This window comes from Rhamphochromis sp. 'chilingali', assembly GCF_963969265.1.
Source record: "Rhamphochromis sp. 'chilingali' genome assembly, chromosome: 11".
NCBI classification, from domain to species: Eukaryota; Metazoa; Chordata; class Actinopteri; order Cichliformes; family Cichlidae; genus Rhamphochromis; species Rhamphochromis sp. 'chilingali'.
The window spans coordinates 25396144-25409233 of NC_137938.1; the positions used below are offsets into that span (position 1 = coordinate 25396144).

General features: G+C 40.8%; 2 protein-coding genes across 5 annotated transcripts; both read left to right on the top strand.

Moving 5' to 3' along the window:
* Positions 1 to 1786: 1786 nt before the first annotated feature.
* ino80e (INO80 complex subunit E) lies at positions 1787 to 7262 on the top strand. 4 transcript variants are annotated; one of them, XM_080896895.1, is made up of 8 exons: positions 1787 to 1840; positions 2145 to 2227; positions 2326 to 2396; positions 2483 to 2535; positions 2629 to 2710; positions 4400 to 4517; positions 4820 to 4918; positions 6440 to 7262. In XM_080896895.1, the coding sequence occupies exons 2-8, from the start codon at positions 2147 to 2149 to the stop codon at positions 6644 to 6646; spliced, it is 711 nt and encodes a 236-aa protein (XP_080753021.1). In that variant the 5' UTR covers positions 1787 to 1840; positions 2145 to 2146; the 3' UTR covers positions 6647 to 7262. The 4 variants fall into 4 exon arrangements, with proteins under 4 accessions (XP_080753021.1, XP_080753020.1, XP_080753023.1 ...); XM_080896894.1 differs by having other exon boundaries at positions 1823 to 2013; XM_080896896.1 differs by lacking the exon at positions 1787 to 1840 and adding an exon at positions 1846 to 1910.
* Positions 7263 to 7704: 442 nt separating this feature from the next.
* On the top strand, positions 7705 to 13009 carry LOC308406082 (uncharacterized protein). The gene is made up of 3 exons (XM_080896893.1): positions 7705 to 9078; positions 10438 to 11232; positions 12065 to 13009. The coding sequence occupies exons 1-3, from the start codon at positions 8764 to 8766 to the stop codon at positions 12584 to 12586; spliced, it is 1632 nt and encodes a 543-aa protein (XP_080753019.1). The 5' UTR covers positions 7705 to 8763; the 3' UTR covers positions 12587 to 13009.
* Positions 13010 to 13090: the final 81 nt, after the last annotated feature.

The following is a 13090-nucleotide window of genomic DNA, read 5'->3' on the forward strand; positions in this document are numbered from 1 at the left end:
ATAAAAGCTTGAAATCTGCACATATTTGATTTGGTATGGGTTTTACTCTGGATGACCTCCCTAACACAATCCTCCCAGGGATTTGCGTCTCCTCTTCGTGTTTATTTATACATTTAGAAAAATTTGAGAAGTTCCCACCATGCAGAAAACAAGGGAATAAACACACAAGAGAGCATACTATGTCAAACCCAAGTTTGGAACATCGGGCACAGAAAATTGCAGGGAGACATATCTAAGGGAGTTCAGCAGAACCCCAGTGCAAAAAGAGAGAGAGATGAGGAGGAACAATATGAGGAAATTTGATTTGCAAGAATTCACATTTGGATTACTCCTCGTAGGCCAGAGAGAAAGGTTCAGGCTACGGAAGACTGGGCCAAGGTAAGCCCATATTTTGGTTTTCTGCCCTACACTGTTCCTTTCAGTGACTACTCCTGCTTTTATAAGTTGCAACCAGAAAGTTGATCCAAGTCTGCATAACAGGTCTTTAAAAATATGCACTTAAGAGGCTCAACTTAGTTCCCCAATGGGGCTGAAGTTTCCACTCCTGCAGATGGAAAATATTTTGTCATGGGCACAAATGTTTGAAGGACCTATGTAACTTGATTTTAATGGTCAGGGAGAGAATAGTTTTAGAGCACTGTGCAAACGTTGTGAGCCATCCCTAACTTCTCTATGTTTTGTGTAAAAACATGCAGACATAAATGAAAATTTGGAAACAAGAATTCTAATGAGCTTGATAATTAATATGCATGTAAAAAGGTATGACCACCTTTATTCTTCAGCACAGCCAGAACTCCCTGTAATTGAGAAGCCTTTTTGGATTAGTTTCCCTCTTCTTTAAGTTCATTCAGATCTCTTCTTTGGATGTTGCCTGCCTTTTATTCTACTCTTTGTCAAGATGATCCCACACTGTTTCAATAATGTTGAGGCCTGGTCTCTGGGGAGGCCAATCTCTGACTGATAGTGTTCCATTGTGTGCGTTTTTTTGTTTGTTTGTTTTTTTGCTTATGCTTTCAATGCGCTGGCAGTATGTTTGAAATCACTGTCATACTAAAAATTAAAGTAGTGTCAATTGAGATGTTTTCTAGATGATATTGAATGGCTATACTTTTCTGGATTCGTAATTTCCCAGATCCCAAACACCAGTAGTTGAAATGCAGTCCTGAAACATGACACAGCCTCCACTGTGTTTTACAGATGGCTGTAGATACTGTTTAGAGTGTCTACAGTCATACCTCTCTCAATTAGAACCAAAAGTTTCAGTTTGGATTCATCACTCTATAAGACCTGTTGCCCTGTTTACCTTCATTAAAATGTCTTCTTGACAGCTGCCCTTCCACTGATAAGGCTTCAATGAATAGTGAATGGATCAGCTGAAGGTCCAGATGAGGATTATGCTAAAAAAAAGTGCTTTGAGTGCTTAAATTCATTCATTCAAGCACCATTTATGTACCAGTCCATTTTAACAAACAAAAACACATTCCTTTGAGAATAGTCAGCTACAAGGACTGGACTGAAAATGAGCTAAAACAAGGTAAAAGGAAGACTTTAGAGAAGATGCATGTGTGTAGTAAAGGAGGACATGCAGAGGGCTGGTGTGACAGAGGACGCAGGGAACAGGGTCAGATGGAGACAAGTGATCCGAAGTAGTGACCCATAAAGAGAACAGCTGGATGACGATGAAAAAGAAGAAGGGGATTTAAATATAAAATATTGTTGGGATTTTTAAAGTTGGTACTTCCACTCCTGCCCAGGAGGTGGCGGGAAAGCACCGAAATTGTGAATGTCAAACAACTGTAACAGCAGAAGAAGAAAGACGCACGAATACGACGTCAGATAGGTAAACAATAGCACGTCCCACGGCAGACTCAAGAGAGAGGTGTCATGAGATAAATTAGCTTTAAATTCACGTGAGTCGTGCTAGCATATTTTGTAATAAGCCTTCGTAAACATTTGAACTGTTCGTGGCGCTCTAGCTATAGGTAGCAGGCTAGATATCGGAGCTAGCTGAAGGTACGGAGGCTGGTTCCGCTGGAAACGAAGAATGTGCTTTTACAGACACTACCTGCTATAAAACAATTACAGTTAGTATCCACTGCTGCTAACAAACTGCAGATTTCATGGTTTAATTATTTGCATTTTAGACATGAACGGCCAAGCGGACGTCGAAGTCGACTACAAGCGGAAATACAAAAATCTCAAACGGAAATTAAAGTTTCTTGTTTATGTGAGTGTTTTCATTTTAAACCGTCCCGTTTCCTCCGCCGTGCTATAGTTGCGTGTCTGTCTTTGCGCTGATTTCGTTTCGCTGTTTTCCTTTTCCAGGAGCAGGAGTGTTTTCAGGAGGAGCTGAGGAGAGCACAGAGGAAACTTCTGAAAGTTTCCAGGGACAAGAGGTTTGTGAGGATTGTGTCTTCATATAGGTATGCTTTGTGCATCCTAATGGAAATGCAAAAAATAATTTTCTATACATGTTTTCCAGCTTTCTTCTGGACAGATTGCTGCAGTATGAGCGAGTAGATGAAGACTCATCAGGTAGACTAGGAACATAAAACCTTTATGAGTAAAAACAAAAGCTGTTGCTTCTGAAGTCCTGTGGATCAATTTTGTCTTTGTTTTCATCATCAGATTCAGAAGCAACTGTTTCCTCGGAAAACAGTGAAGGGGAAGGACCCAGAGAGAGGGAAAGGGAACGAGAGGGAGCAAAGAAGTAAGTCGGCTATTTAAGTAAATTAATTACCAGGTAGATCAACCAGAATCATTCACTTTTGAGTAGGTTCATATTTAACCTTTTATTTCCACCCTCCACAGACGTCTTGTGCAATGCGAAGTTACCTGTTTACTTTGCATTGCACAACACTGTGTGTTATAAGTATTCATAGTAGTTGCATGCTCCATGAATCACTCATTTTATAGTTTGAGCCCAATGAATTCTGGTGTTGTCATCTTGGAATAAGCCAGTGTATTCTTTTTTTTAATTCATATTTTTATTAAGGTTTCAAAAGCAGGCATTCACAATATGTACATCATGTAAGCATTCTTCATACTTAGGTTATCTGCCTTAGATACTGAAATAGTATTTTAATTTACATCCAAGTCATAAGGGAAGAATACTTACAACGATAGAAGTAATTGAAACCATCACATAATCCTGGAATAAGCCAGTGTATTCAGGGAAGAAAAAATTCAGTGATGGAAAAATCCTGGGCATTCAGTATATTCCGGTAGTTAGCTGATCTCATTTTCAGACAAATAACACTACCAAACCAACCCTAGACAATCTGAAGCAACTACAGATCATAACACTGACCAACAGGTTCCCATCTGAAATCTGTTAAATCTGGGATTATATGACCACATGATCTTTTTCCACTGCCCAAGATTCTAATCTTTATGCTCCCTAAACTGAAGCCTTTTCCCCCAATTAAACACCAAGTAGTTTTCTTAAGGCTATGTGTGGAAATACCCTGTCTTTCAGTATTAAACACAGCCATATTGTATGATTTGATCTAGAGTCATTCAATCATCACCACTTCCAGGTTTAATGATGTATTGAACAGTTCTTAGCCCAATTTTTGTAGTTTCAGAGATCATCCGGAATGCATGCAGGCCATTAATTTGTCCCTTTTGAAATGTAGCTCCATAAATGAAGCGTGTGAATTACCACAGTAATTGTTGGTGGAAGGCTCTTTCCTATTCGAGGTGTTAAATCCAGGTGGTGACTGGATTTGGCCAGTCAGTTTATATTCAAGCATTAAATGATATTAAGGTACAGGTTAGAGTAGTGATTTCCCTTTGTTTAGTGTGAGTCTCTAGCCAACACTAATAAATCATAAAGTGAGTATTTTTACTGTTTTACAGTGGCTGAATGTTGTTTTTCTCCGTTTTCTTAACTGTGACTAGCTAGCACAAGAACGGTGTTTTCACAATTCTGTATGAGAAAAAAAAAATTCAGCATAATCTTTCTGTCACCCTGTCTCTGAGGGAGAAGGTGGCTTGCCCTCCCACTTAGTGACAGGGTGAGAAGTTCAGTCATTTGGGACGTACTAGGAGTAGTAGCAGTGAAATGTTCCATGCATGTTCTACTGGGAGTAGGCCCCGGGGTAATCCCAGGACACCCTGTTCCACCGAGTGAGCTGGAGGAGGTGGCTGGGGAGAAGGAGGTTTGGCTTCTCTGCTGCCCCAACGTTCCGGCCCCGAATAATCAGCAGAAAATGGATGGATGGATATGCAATGAAGGCAGTAGGGGGCATTTTAAAGCTAGGTTTATTTGGGCTTACTTTACATGTCCAAGCCAAGTAAGCCTGTTAGGACAGTTGAGTGAAACATTTGTGCTTTCTAATTGTTAAACAAAACACATTCATATTTCTTTTTATTTAATCCATGACCTTCTTTTCAGGCGAAAAAGTAGTCCCGGTGCGTGCCTCCCTTCATCATCATCTCCTCATCTCTCCCTGCTTTCCCGTCCTGGTGTGAACTCCCTGCAGTCATCCGGCTCTGGGGCCTACCTCAACGCTGTGAGTTTCTTTCCCCTCTTATCTTATTGCAACCAACAACAATAACATTGCCGTCATATTCATCTTCTCATCAAAGAGCATAATCTGTTTTTTTAATTTTGCATTATTTTATTCACAAGTCTGTTCCTTGCTTTTTGTTTTTAGATTTATAATTGCTCCACTGTCTTTTTATTGTTCATTCTTCTGTGTCTGTTTTGTTTGTTTTTCTGTGTGTCTGTCTTATAAACTGCCCTTTGACTGTGTGCATGCATGTTTGTGTGGTCATTTGACAATGATTTGGGGCCTGCGTGTGTGTTGGGCAGATGCCCTTCCCACCAGAGTATTTGGCTCCCCCAGCTGAACGAATGAAGAAAGAGAGAAAAACAAAGACGGCAAAAAACAAGAAAGAGACTACGGGGAAGGTGAGAGAGGAAGAGGGGAAACAAGATGTTCAGAGATAAAAATAATTATGATCAAACACTTCACGCTTTATTCTCACAAACTGTACACAAACCAGCTATTTATATTTGATGGCCCGGCAGGCTGTTTCCAGTATTTTCAGTTTAGATGCATATTTATAACAAAGTAAAAAGCATCTAAAATATGTATATTTCATAGTACAGTTTTTCATTTTTATTGCTCTAACAATGGCATTTCAAGACCCTTTTGTTGAGCCCCAAAATGAAAAAATATATGAGTGCATATACAGTTGTGATAAAAAAGAAAGTGCACCCTCTGTCAATTGTAAGGTTTTACATATCAGGATATAATATTTAAAAAATGATCTGGTGTTAGGAGGTTTTAAATTGAGCTAAATACAACCTGAGATAAACAACACATGGTCTTTACCAAAAACATAAACTGCAGAAGCAGTTTGTGGAAAAACAAAGTGCGCCCAGTGACTCAGTAGCTTGTAGACCCACCTTTAGCACCAATAATTGGAAGTAATTTTTTTCTGTGTGACTTTATCAGTCTTCTTCAGTTCATTGACGTTTGTTGGCATTCATTTATGCACAGCTCTCTTAAGCATTCCAGTCAGGTTGAGGTCTGGACTTTGAGCCATCACACCTTGATTCTTTGCTTTTTCAGTAATTCTGTTTTAGAGTTGCTGCTGTGCGTGGGATCTTTGTCCTGTTGCAGGTTGCAGAGTTAGCCAACAGATGATGTCACATTTGACTGTAGAATGCTTTGGTGTACACAGGAGCTTATGCTCCACTCTATGACTGCAAGGTGCCTGAATCCAGCGGCTGCAAAGCAAGCCAAGTCATCGTCCCTGCACCACTGCACCTGACACTTGATATAAGGTGTTTGTGCTGACAGGCTGTGTTTGGTTGTTTTGTATTTTTTGCCATTTCTCTGAGCATTGTGTGTTAAGACCCACTCCTGTGAGGATTGGCAGCTGTCTTGAATGTTTGCCCCTTGCGAATAATCCTTCTCACTGGAGAATGATGGGGCAGATTGTTTGGAAATGCCCTTGGGCAGCAACAGTTGCTTCTCTAAGATTGCTGATCATTGCTGATGGCTTGTGTTAACACACATCTGAATGCTCCAGACCAGAAAACTGCCAAATCGTCTGCTTTCATAAAGGTGCTCACATTTGCTGATTATCAATTAACCAAGTGCATTTGATTAGCAGCATCTGGCTGCTACCTACACTCCTAATGACACACTGTAATATGCAATTGTTACGGTTGTATTTACCTAATTTTAAGACCCACTAAGAACCAGGTGAATTTATTTATTTTTTATTCTATCCGGATACATAAAAGCTTAGATTTTAAGTAGAGTGTACTGTCTTTTTACCATGACTGTTCATGCTTTGTCCTGATTTACTCCGGTCATCTGTGACATTACCATCAATCCCCACTCATCATTCTTTTACACTCCGTCCATCCCTCGCTTTGTCGTTCCAAACAACAACTTCTTCTTTCTGATCTTCTTAGGTCGTTACTTCAATGGCAGCTAATTACCCATCAGGCCCTGCAGCTCCTCCAACAGCCAGTGGCCACTTCAGCTGGGTTCCTAGACAGATGTTTAGCGGAGATGCAGCTGAGGAGGAGGGCGAGAGCGACGGAGACAGTGACAGAGGAGACGAAGACAGAGGAGAGGGAGACGAGGCTGAACTCGTCATTGACATCCCTAATGAGTGAGCCTGAGTGTGCGATTAGATTTATTTATAAGTGAGGGAAATGTATGTGGATGTAAGGTTGAAAAATAGAACAGGGTTCAATGTATTTCTGCATTGAACAAACAAGTCCACACTTTTGAAAGGAGGGTCAAGCTCCCCCTTGTGGACTTAAGCTTAACTGCAGCAGCGCTGTCCAAACAATATCATCAGTAGTGCGTTTGTGTAAAATTATGTCGGGTTATTGGTCTGTGACAAAAGTGCAGTCTGCAAAGGATTAAGAAAGGTCTGGAATCACTGAGCTGGATGGATACTTTACTTTGTACAGCGGTTTCAAACTACCTGCTGATTATTTTTGTCAAAACATCCACACAAACTGAATACTAGGTGTGTCCTTTGTTTTTTTTATTGCTTAACAGCTGTCTCTGACTTTGTATTGTAGAAGTGCTGCAGTCCTTTTAAAACTGTTCAACTGTGACATAAATGTGTGTGCAGCTTTAAGTTTTGTTTACTTGTTACAGTTTTGACATTTCTCATTTGTACTCACAGTTTATTTCATCAAATCGGTCAAAAATTAAAGTGTTTCTCATGAATGGGTGTGTATAGTTTTTGTACCCATCCAACTGTGTGTCAGATTAAAATAATTTCAGCAGACTAAAAGTTTTTATTTAAACTTCACGTGTGTGTGTGTGTGTGTGTGTGTGTGTGTGTGTGTGTGTGTGTGTGTGTGTGTGTGTGTGTGTGTGTGTGTGTGTGTGTGTGTGTGTGTGTGTGTGTGTGTTATTCACAGATTCCACCGATGCAGCTTTACTTAAACAGAAAGTGTTTATGTGTTTACCAAAATGCATTTGTAACATATTTTGTAAAGTGAAAGTGTTAAATTGCTCTTATGTTGTGGTTTATTACCCCACCCTGAACTCACACCCTGAAACTCCCATTCCACAGCTCCACACAGACACTGAAGTAGGCAGTCCTCTTTGTACTGTGTTGCATTTAGCTTTTTTAAATATTTACAACACTAAAATACTGCGTAAACTTCATGTCCATGTCACTTACTGTGTATGACTGTCTTTTCTTGCTTGACCTCTTTGCAAAGGAATCCTGATACCGTTGTTGACTGAAGCCCAAGGGTACATTTGGCTCATGTTGGCCATAACTTTTAAGCAATGTGAAGGGAGCGTGGCGCGACTCCAGCTCTTCATGACTAAAAGGGAGTGCAAGATATTTTTTTCCTTTGACTCTAGAGCTGTGGTATTGCATGCAGATTTCTGTTTTTGCGACATAATGATTTTGCAAAAAGCACTCAGTGCCAGCGTCATGCCTCAACAGGCACGGTTCTGATATTTAGGAGGGCAAATGTGCAAGCCATGAAAGGGAGTGTGTTCAGATTTCAAGAATCGCTGCACTCTGGGAGAGACAATGACCCGTGAAACTGTCGCTATCCAGATTTAGCTCTAATAAGGAGTTCATGAACAGACCCTGCTATATTTAGAGTTCACTTTCTCTCATTTATCTGGACTTTTAGGTGTGAAATTCTTCTTGATTTGGAAGCAGTTCAAAGCAAATATTTGATCTGATAGAGAGTCAGCACTTTAAGGTAAGCGCTTTACCTAACAACAAGAGTTTGTCAATCAAATAACCTTGCACAGAGACCATTGTTTAGGCATGCAGACATACAGGTAATTGACAGTCCTGAATAGGTGTGGGCTTTCCTTGTGTACTTAACAGAAATGGGAGTTAAAGGTGTAACCATAGAGAGTATGAGAGGGAGGGGTGAAGTGGAGGTACAGGCAGAGGGAGAGTCACAGAGGGTGGAACTGACAGAGGGGGGCGAGGCTGTCAGGAAAAGGGAAATGAAGGAGTAAGCAAGATTGTGCCTGCAAACACAGACTCACTCTCACAGAGTGCAGCTAACATTACCAGCGGACAGACATGGTTGCAGAGAAACTGGAGGAGGAAACAAGGAGCGAGTGAGGAAAACAACAAGCCATCAGCAGCCAACCTTGGCCACATTATCTTTCTCATCTATATACGGAAATCACTGGGTAATTTATAAGCCTCTCACTCTGTGTGTGTGTGTGTGTGTGTGTGTGTGTGTGTGTGAGTGAGAGGAGGGGGGGATCTGCTAAGCTCACCACCATCATGCTGTGTCCTGCTGCTGTCAGTGCAGCTGCTGCGGCTGTCTGCCTGCTGGCAGTGCTGGGCCTAGGTCTGTCTCTCCCAGCTGAGGACAACTCGGAGGCAGACTTCACCCTCTGCAGCAACTGCTTCTACAGACAGACGCCTCCTCGGGGATCCTCTGCAGGGCCGCTGCTGCGCCCACGCTGCCACAGGCTGCCGGGAGGGCAGGCGTTTGCCACTCTGTCCAGACCGACCTGTGACACAGCTGTCTACTCTGCCTTCCATCTCCGCCAGGGATGGACTGAGAGGGAGGGAGAGGAGGGGAGAGAACCTGTGGTAAGAGTTCATCTATCACATTTCTTAAAGTAGAAGTGCTTAGTTTTAAAAGATTAAGTTATAAGTAAAGAAATGTGGTGGAGAGTAACTAAGTACATTGTGAGTGGTAACCACTCAATTTTCTAATAAAGAAAATTAAGTAAAAAACGCAGAAAATTGAGCCCTGCAAAAGATTGGTGGCGTGTCCAAGGTGTGCCCAGCCACCTGCCCTGTGACAGCTGGGATACGCTCTAGCCTAACCGTGACCCTGAATTGGATAAGCAGAAGAAAACGCAAGGCTGGATTTGATGGCCACCCCTTAAGAGGGGCCTGTAATGACTATTAACTCTTTGCAGTTGAAGTTTAGACAAATTTCATCTCTAAAAAACTTTCAGGTGTTTACATCTGAATACCAGCTCAGTGCTGAATTAATTAATTAATTAATATTTCACACAAAAAATCATCATTGGTATAGAAAACATGATTCATAGGAACATTTATGTACAGAATGCATTCTTACATATTACATATGTCTTACATATTGTTATTTAATAGTCAAACTAAATGTTAGTTTTTATATCTAAATTTGAGCTGACACACTGGAATTAATCAAACATAACATTCAACCACTAAAATACATTTTTCATTTCAGGAAGGCAAGTAAATAACTGCAATTTGGCATCAAAAATAATAACATGTTTCTATCTTTTTTCTGCTTTTTTGCAAAATAGTAAATTAGAGAATTTATGAATGACAACAATAATGATATTTTAACATTGGATTGACCATTAGGAAACATAAGAAATTATTTTCGTAATTACAATGCTGTTAATTTAGGGCATCTGTGGCATAAACCTTATATTGGTTGGTGATCTAATAACTTTGTTAAGCACTCTACTTGGAATACTTTATCCCAGACAATAGAAATAATCTGGGATAATAATAAATAAGAAGTAGTAGTATAAGAATAAGTCTGGGGATAACTAAAGATTTTTAATGCAGAGCCTTTGAATAATACAAGTGTATTCAATATAAAATAAAACACCTTTGAAACTTTTATTTTTCAAACATTCAGCTCTCAGGCCAAACAAAAAGTTTTTTTAAATTAGGAAAGGAGTCTGATTATTTTTTCCACATTAAAAATCATTTGAAAATGGAGCTTAAAGAAAATGCAAACAATATAAATTTAAAAGATGGATTGGATCTTTATCACACTCATAATTATCAACACTGAACAGCTGAGCACAGAGAAACAGGAATTAGAGATGTTTCTGTTATTGTTGTGTCCTTATATGGGAACATTTAAAAATCAGAGTGCATAGATTGAAGAGTTTGATGGACTCTTTCTTAAACTGCTGGTTTTGGTTCTTTTTCTGCCAGACAGAGCAGGAAGAAGACATTAAAGTGGCAGCACCAGCTCTTCTCAGAGGAGGTGTGGATCCATCTCATTCTTTCTCGCCCACAGACTCCCCTTTTCACCACTGGGATTCAACAGTCACAACACTGGTCCAGTCAAGCGTGTCTCCCCAGTGCAGCACTGTAGGGGGTGATCTCTACATCCTTACTGGAGCGGGAGGACTCGGGGCTGCTGAGGATGGAGACGAGGAGTGTCAGACGAAGCCGCTGTGGTCTGCGGCGTGCTGTGCTGTCCCGCAGGGGAAGGGTGGCTTCAGCGTTGGGTTAATCAGAGAGACGCAGGAAGGGGTGAGGCAAGTGAGCGTGAAGGAGCTGGAAGACATGCTTGGATTGGCAGAAATGTTCTCTGAAGGCTGCGGAGGAGGAGATGGGAAAAGTGTTGAAGTCGGAGTTGGTCTCCACAGTGAGGGACTTCCTGGAAATACAGATGTGCAGACAGACATTCTGGAAAGCCGAGAGAAGTCGATAACTAAAGAACAGGCAGCTAATTCTCAGTCAGGGAAAGCTGATGGTGCTGACGCCATGCAGGAGACTTCAGCAGATGCAGCAACTTCTGAGAGCAGCAGTAATGAACAGGGTGATGTGACACGTTCAGGAGCTGTCAGGTCAGACTCCGACTCCTCAGCTGAACATGAAACTGCTGAAGAGATGGACACAAACTCCAACAGCACTCTGGTCTCCATCCTCTCCACCACCTTCTCCATCTTCAAATTTCCTCTGCGTCCTGTATTTTCTACAATCACACAACTACCTGGACAGGTAGCTCTAATAGCTCTCTAATAGCTCTAATGTGTAAACATCCAAAAATATACTACACAAAATATAAATATAAACATAATTTAAACTGAGTTGCCCCTCTCACCATACTAACAGTTATTTTCTCTGTAAAGGATGTGCAGATATTAAGAGGTTCAGACTCAAAGATGTTTTCTGGGAGTATATCATACACTTCCATAGAGTCGAGTCTATATTAAGGGAAAGGTGCAATACTGGGTCCACTTTCCCATAAAGCATTACTGAGACTTCATGGATTACCTCGCCACACCCTAGTTTGTAAAAACATCATTGTTAACATCATGATTTTGTCAGACCTCTCAGATCCACATTCCAGACACGTGTGTAACACATGTGTGACAATTGTTTTCACAGACTGGCTAATGCTCCCTGAGACTCTCTAATTTCACTAGTTACAAGCAATCCTTGAGAATTAAAAGATATTATGACTTTATATTCATTAAACAGTATAATGACCTGTGGTTCTGATTAATGTTTTCAATAGGAAAATAAAACCATTACAAATCATTAGAAATAGACAATTTTTCTTTCTACATTTGAGCCTCGGGTTAATAAAACTGTCTCAAGAGTTTGTGTTATGTATTAACCTGTTATGTATTAACATATTCAGGTTCAGAGTTAAATAATAAATCATCTCATTCCAGTCTGCTCCGCCCGTAGACTGGAATGAGGTGTGGTGTACAGGTGGAGTTAATTCTAGGTGTAGTACATTGCCTCAAGGCTTTCTGTCTTTTTGTTGTTTATACTTCCTGCAGTCACACTGTGAAATCGACTCACTATTCTTATCTGCGTTCAGGTCACCTATGTTCTCCAGGAAGACCTCGGAGTTCTCTCTACCCTGCCTGGAGAGACCTTCACCCTGTTCCATCTACTGACCTCTGACCTCCTCTCCTGGATGGGCACAGCAGGAGAAATGCTGCTAGGTATTGGGGAGACCTGCTTCTGTAGTGTTTATTACTGCATCTCCTCTATGATGGGGGAACTGCTGAGCAGCTGCCACACTGGGGTCACTGGTCTGGGCACCCTAGCTGGAGACACGGTGGGGGTATTTGGTGAAGCTTTGGATAATGCTTGGTCGGTGACCAAGTTCTTTGGAGGGCGGCTGTGGGAGCACAGTGAGGGTTATGTGGGAACAGTGATGTCAGAGATGGGAGGTCAAGCACAAGCTGTAGGAGGAGGTTTTGGGAGACTGGTATGGAGAAGTGGGAAGGGAGTGATCAATGTGTGCAGGCTGGGTGGATGGGTTATATTTGGAATGGTTGATGTAGTCTTTGGGGGTGTAAGAGAGGCCTTTGGGCAGGAGTCGAATGAAGAATGAAAGAAAAAAAATAAAACTCAAGATGACACCTTTAATAAACTTTAATAAAGTTTCAGTTTTGGTTTGTAAATTTCTTCCAGATATGAATGTGTGAAAAACTAATTAAAGATGATGTAATTTGATATGCCTTAGTTGTTACAGATGGTTTGCTGGATTTATTTTTGAAATAACATAGTGGTGGAGTAAATTTCACTGCATTTCTTACACTGTAGATCTTACAATTCACTGTGGAAAACTAGCTGCCCAAATAGTCTGCTGTACTTGAGAGCTTAACCAACTGTGATTTGAATAACACTGTGCACACTCTGCTTTTGGATGTAATTACTCAAGACAACTTGTGTGATAACTGTCACATCTGTAAATCTGAATAAAAGAGTATGCTGGGTTACCAACATGACATGCACCATTTCCTTGAATTCCCTTAATTGAATATTCTTGTTTCCTTCTTCCAGTAGTACAGTTTGACACATATATGTATATTTACCCAGTTACCCAGTCATATTA

What these genes read in the sequence shown, in the direction of transcription:
- LOC308406082 (XM_080896893.1), top strand. Translation starts at nt 8,764, where the DNA reads ATGCTGTGTCCTGCTGCTGTCAGTGCAGCTGCTGCGGCTGTCTGCCTG. An exon ending in AGGAGGGGAGAGAACCTGTG is followed by an intron (nt 9,079 to 10,437) that starts GTAAGAGTTCAT and finishes TTTTTCTGCCAG; the next exon opens with ACAGAGCAGGAAGAAGACAT. An exon ending in TCACACAACTACCTGGACAG is followed by an intron (nt 11,233 to 12,064) that starts GTAGCTCTAATA and finishes ATCTGCGTTCAG; the next exon opens with GTCACCTATGTTCTCCAGGA.
- ino80e (XM_080896895.1), top strand. Translation starts at nt 2,147, where the DNA reads ATGAACGGCCAAGCGGACGTCGAAGTCGACTACAAGCGGAAATACAAA. An exon ending in AATTAAAGTTTCTTGTTTAT is followed by an intron (nt 2,228 to 2,325) that starts GTGAGTGTTTTC and finishes TTCCTTTTCCAG; the next exon opens with GAGCAGGAGTGTTTTCAGGA. An exon ending in AGAAAGAGACTACGGGGAAG is followed by an intron (nt 4,919 to 6,439) that starts GTGAGAGAGGAA and finishes TGATCTTCTTAG; the next exon opens with GTCGTTACTTCAATGGCAGC.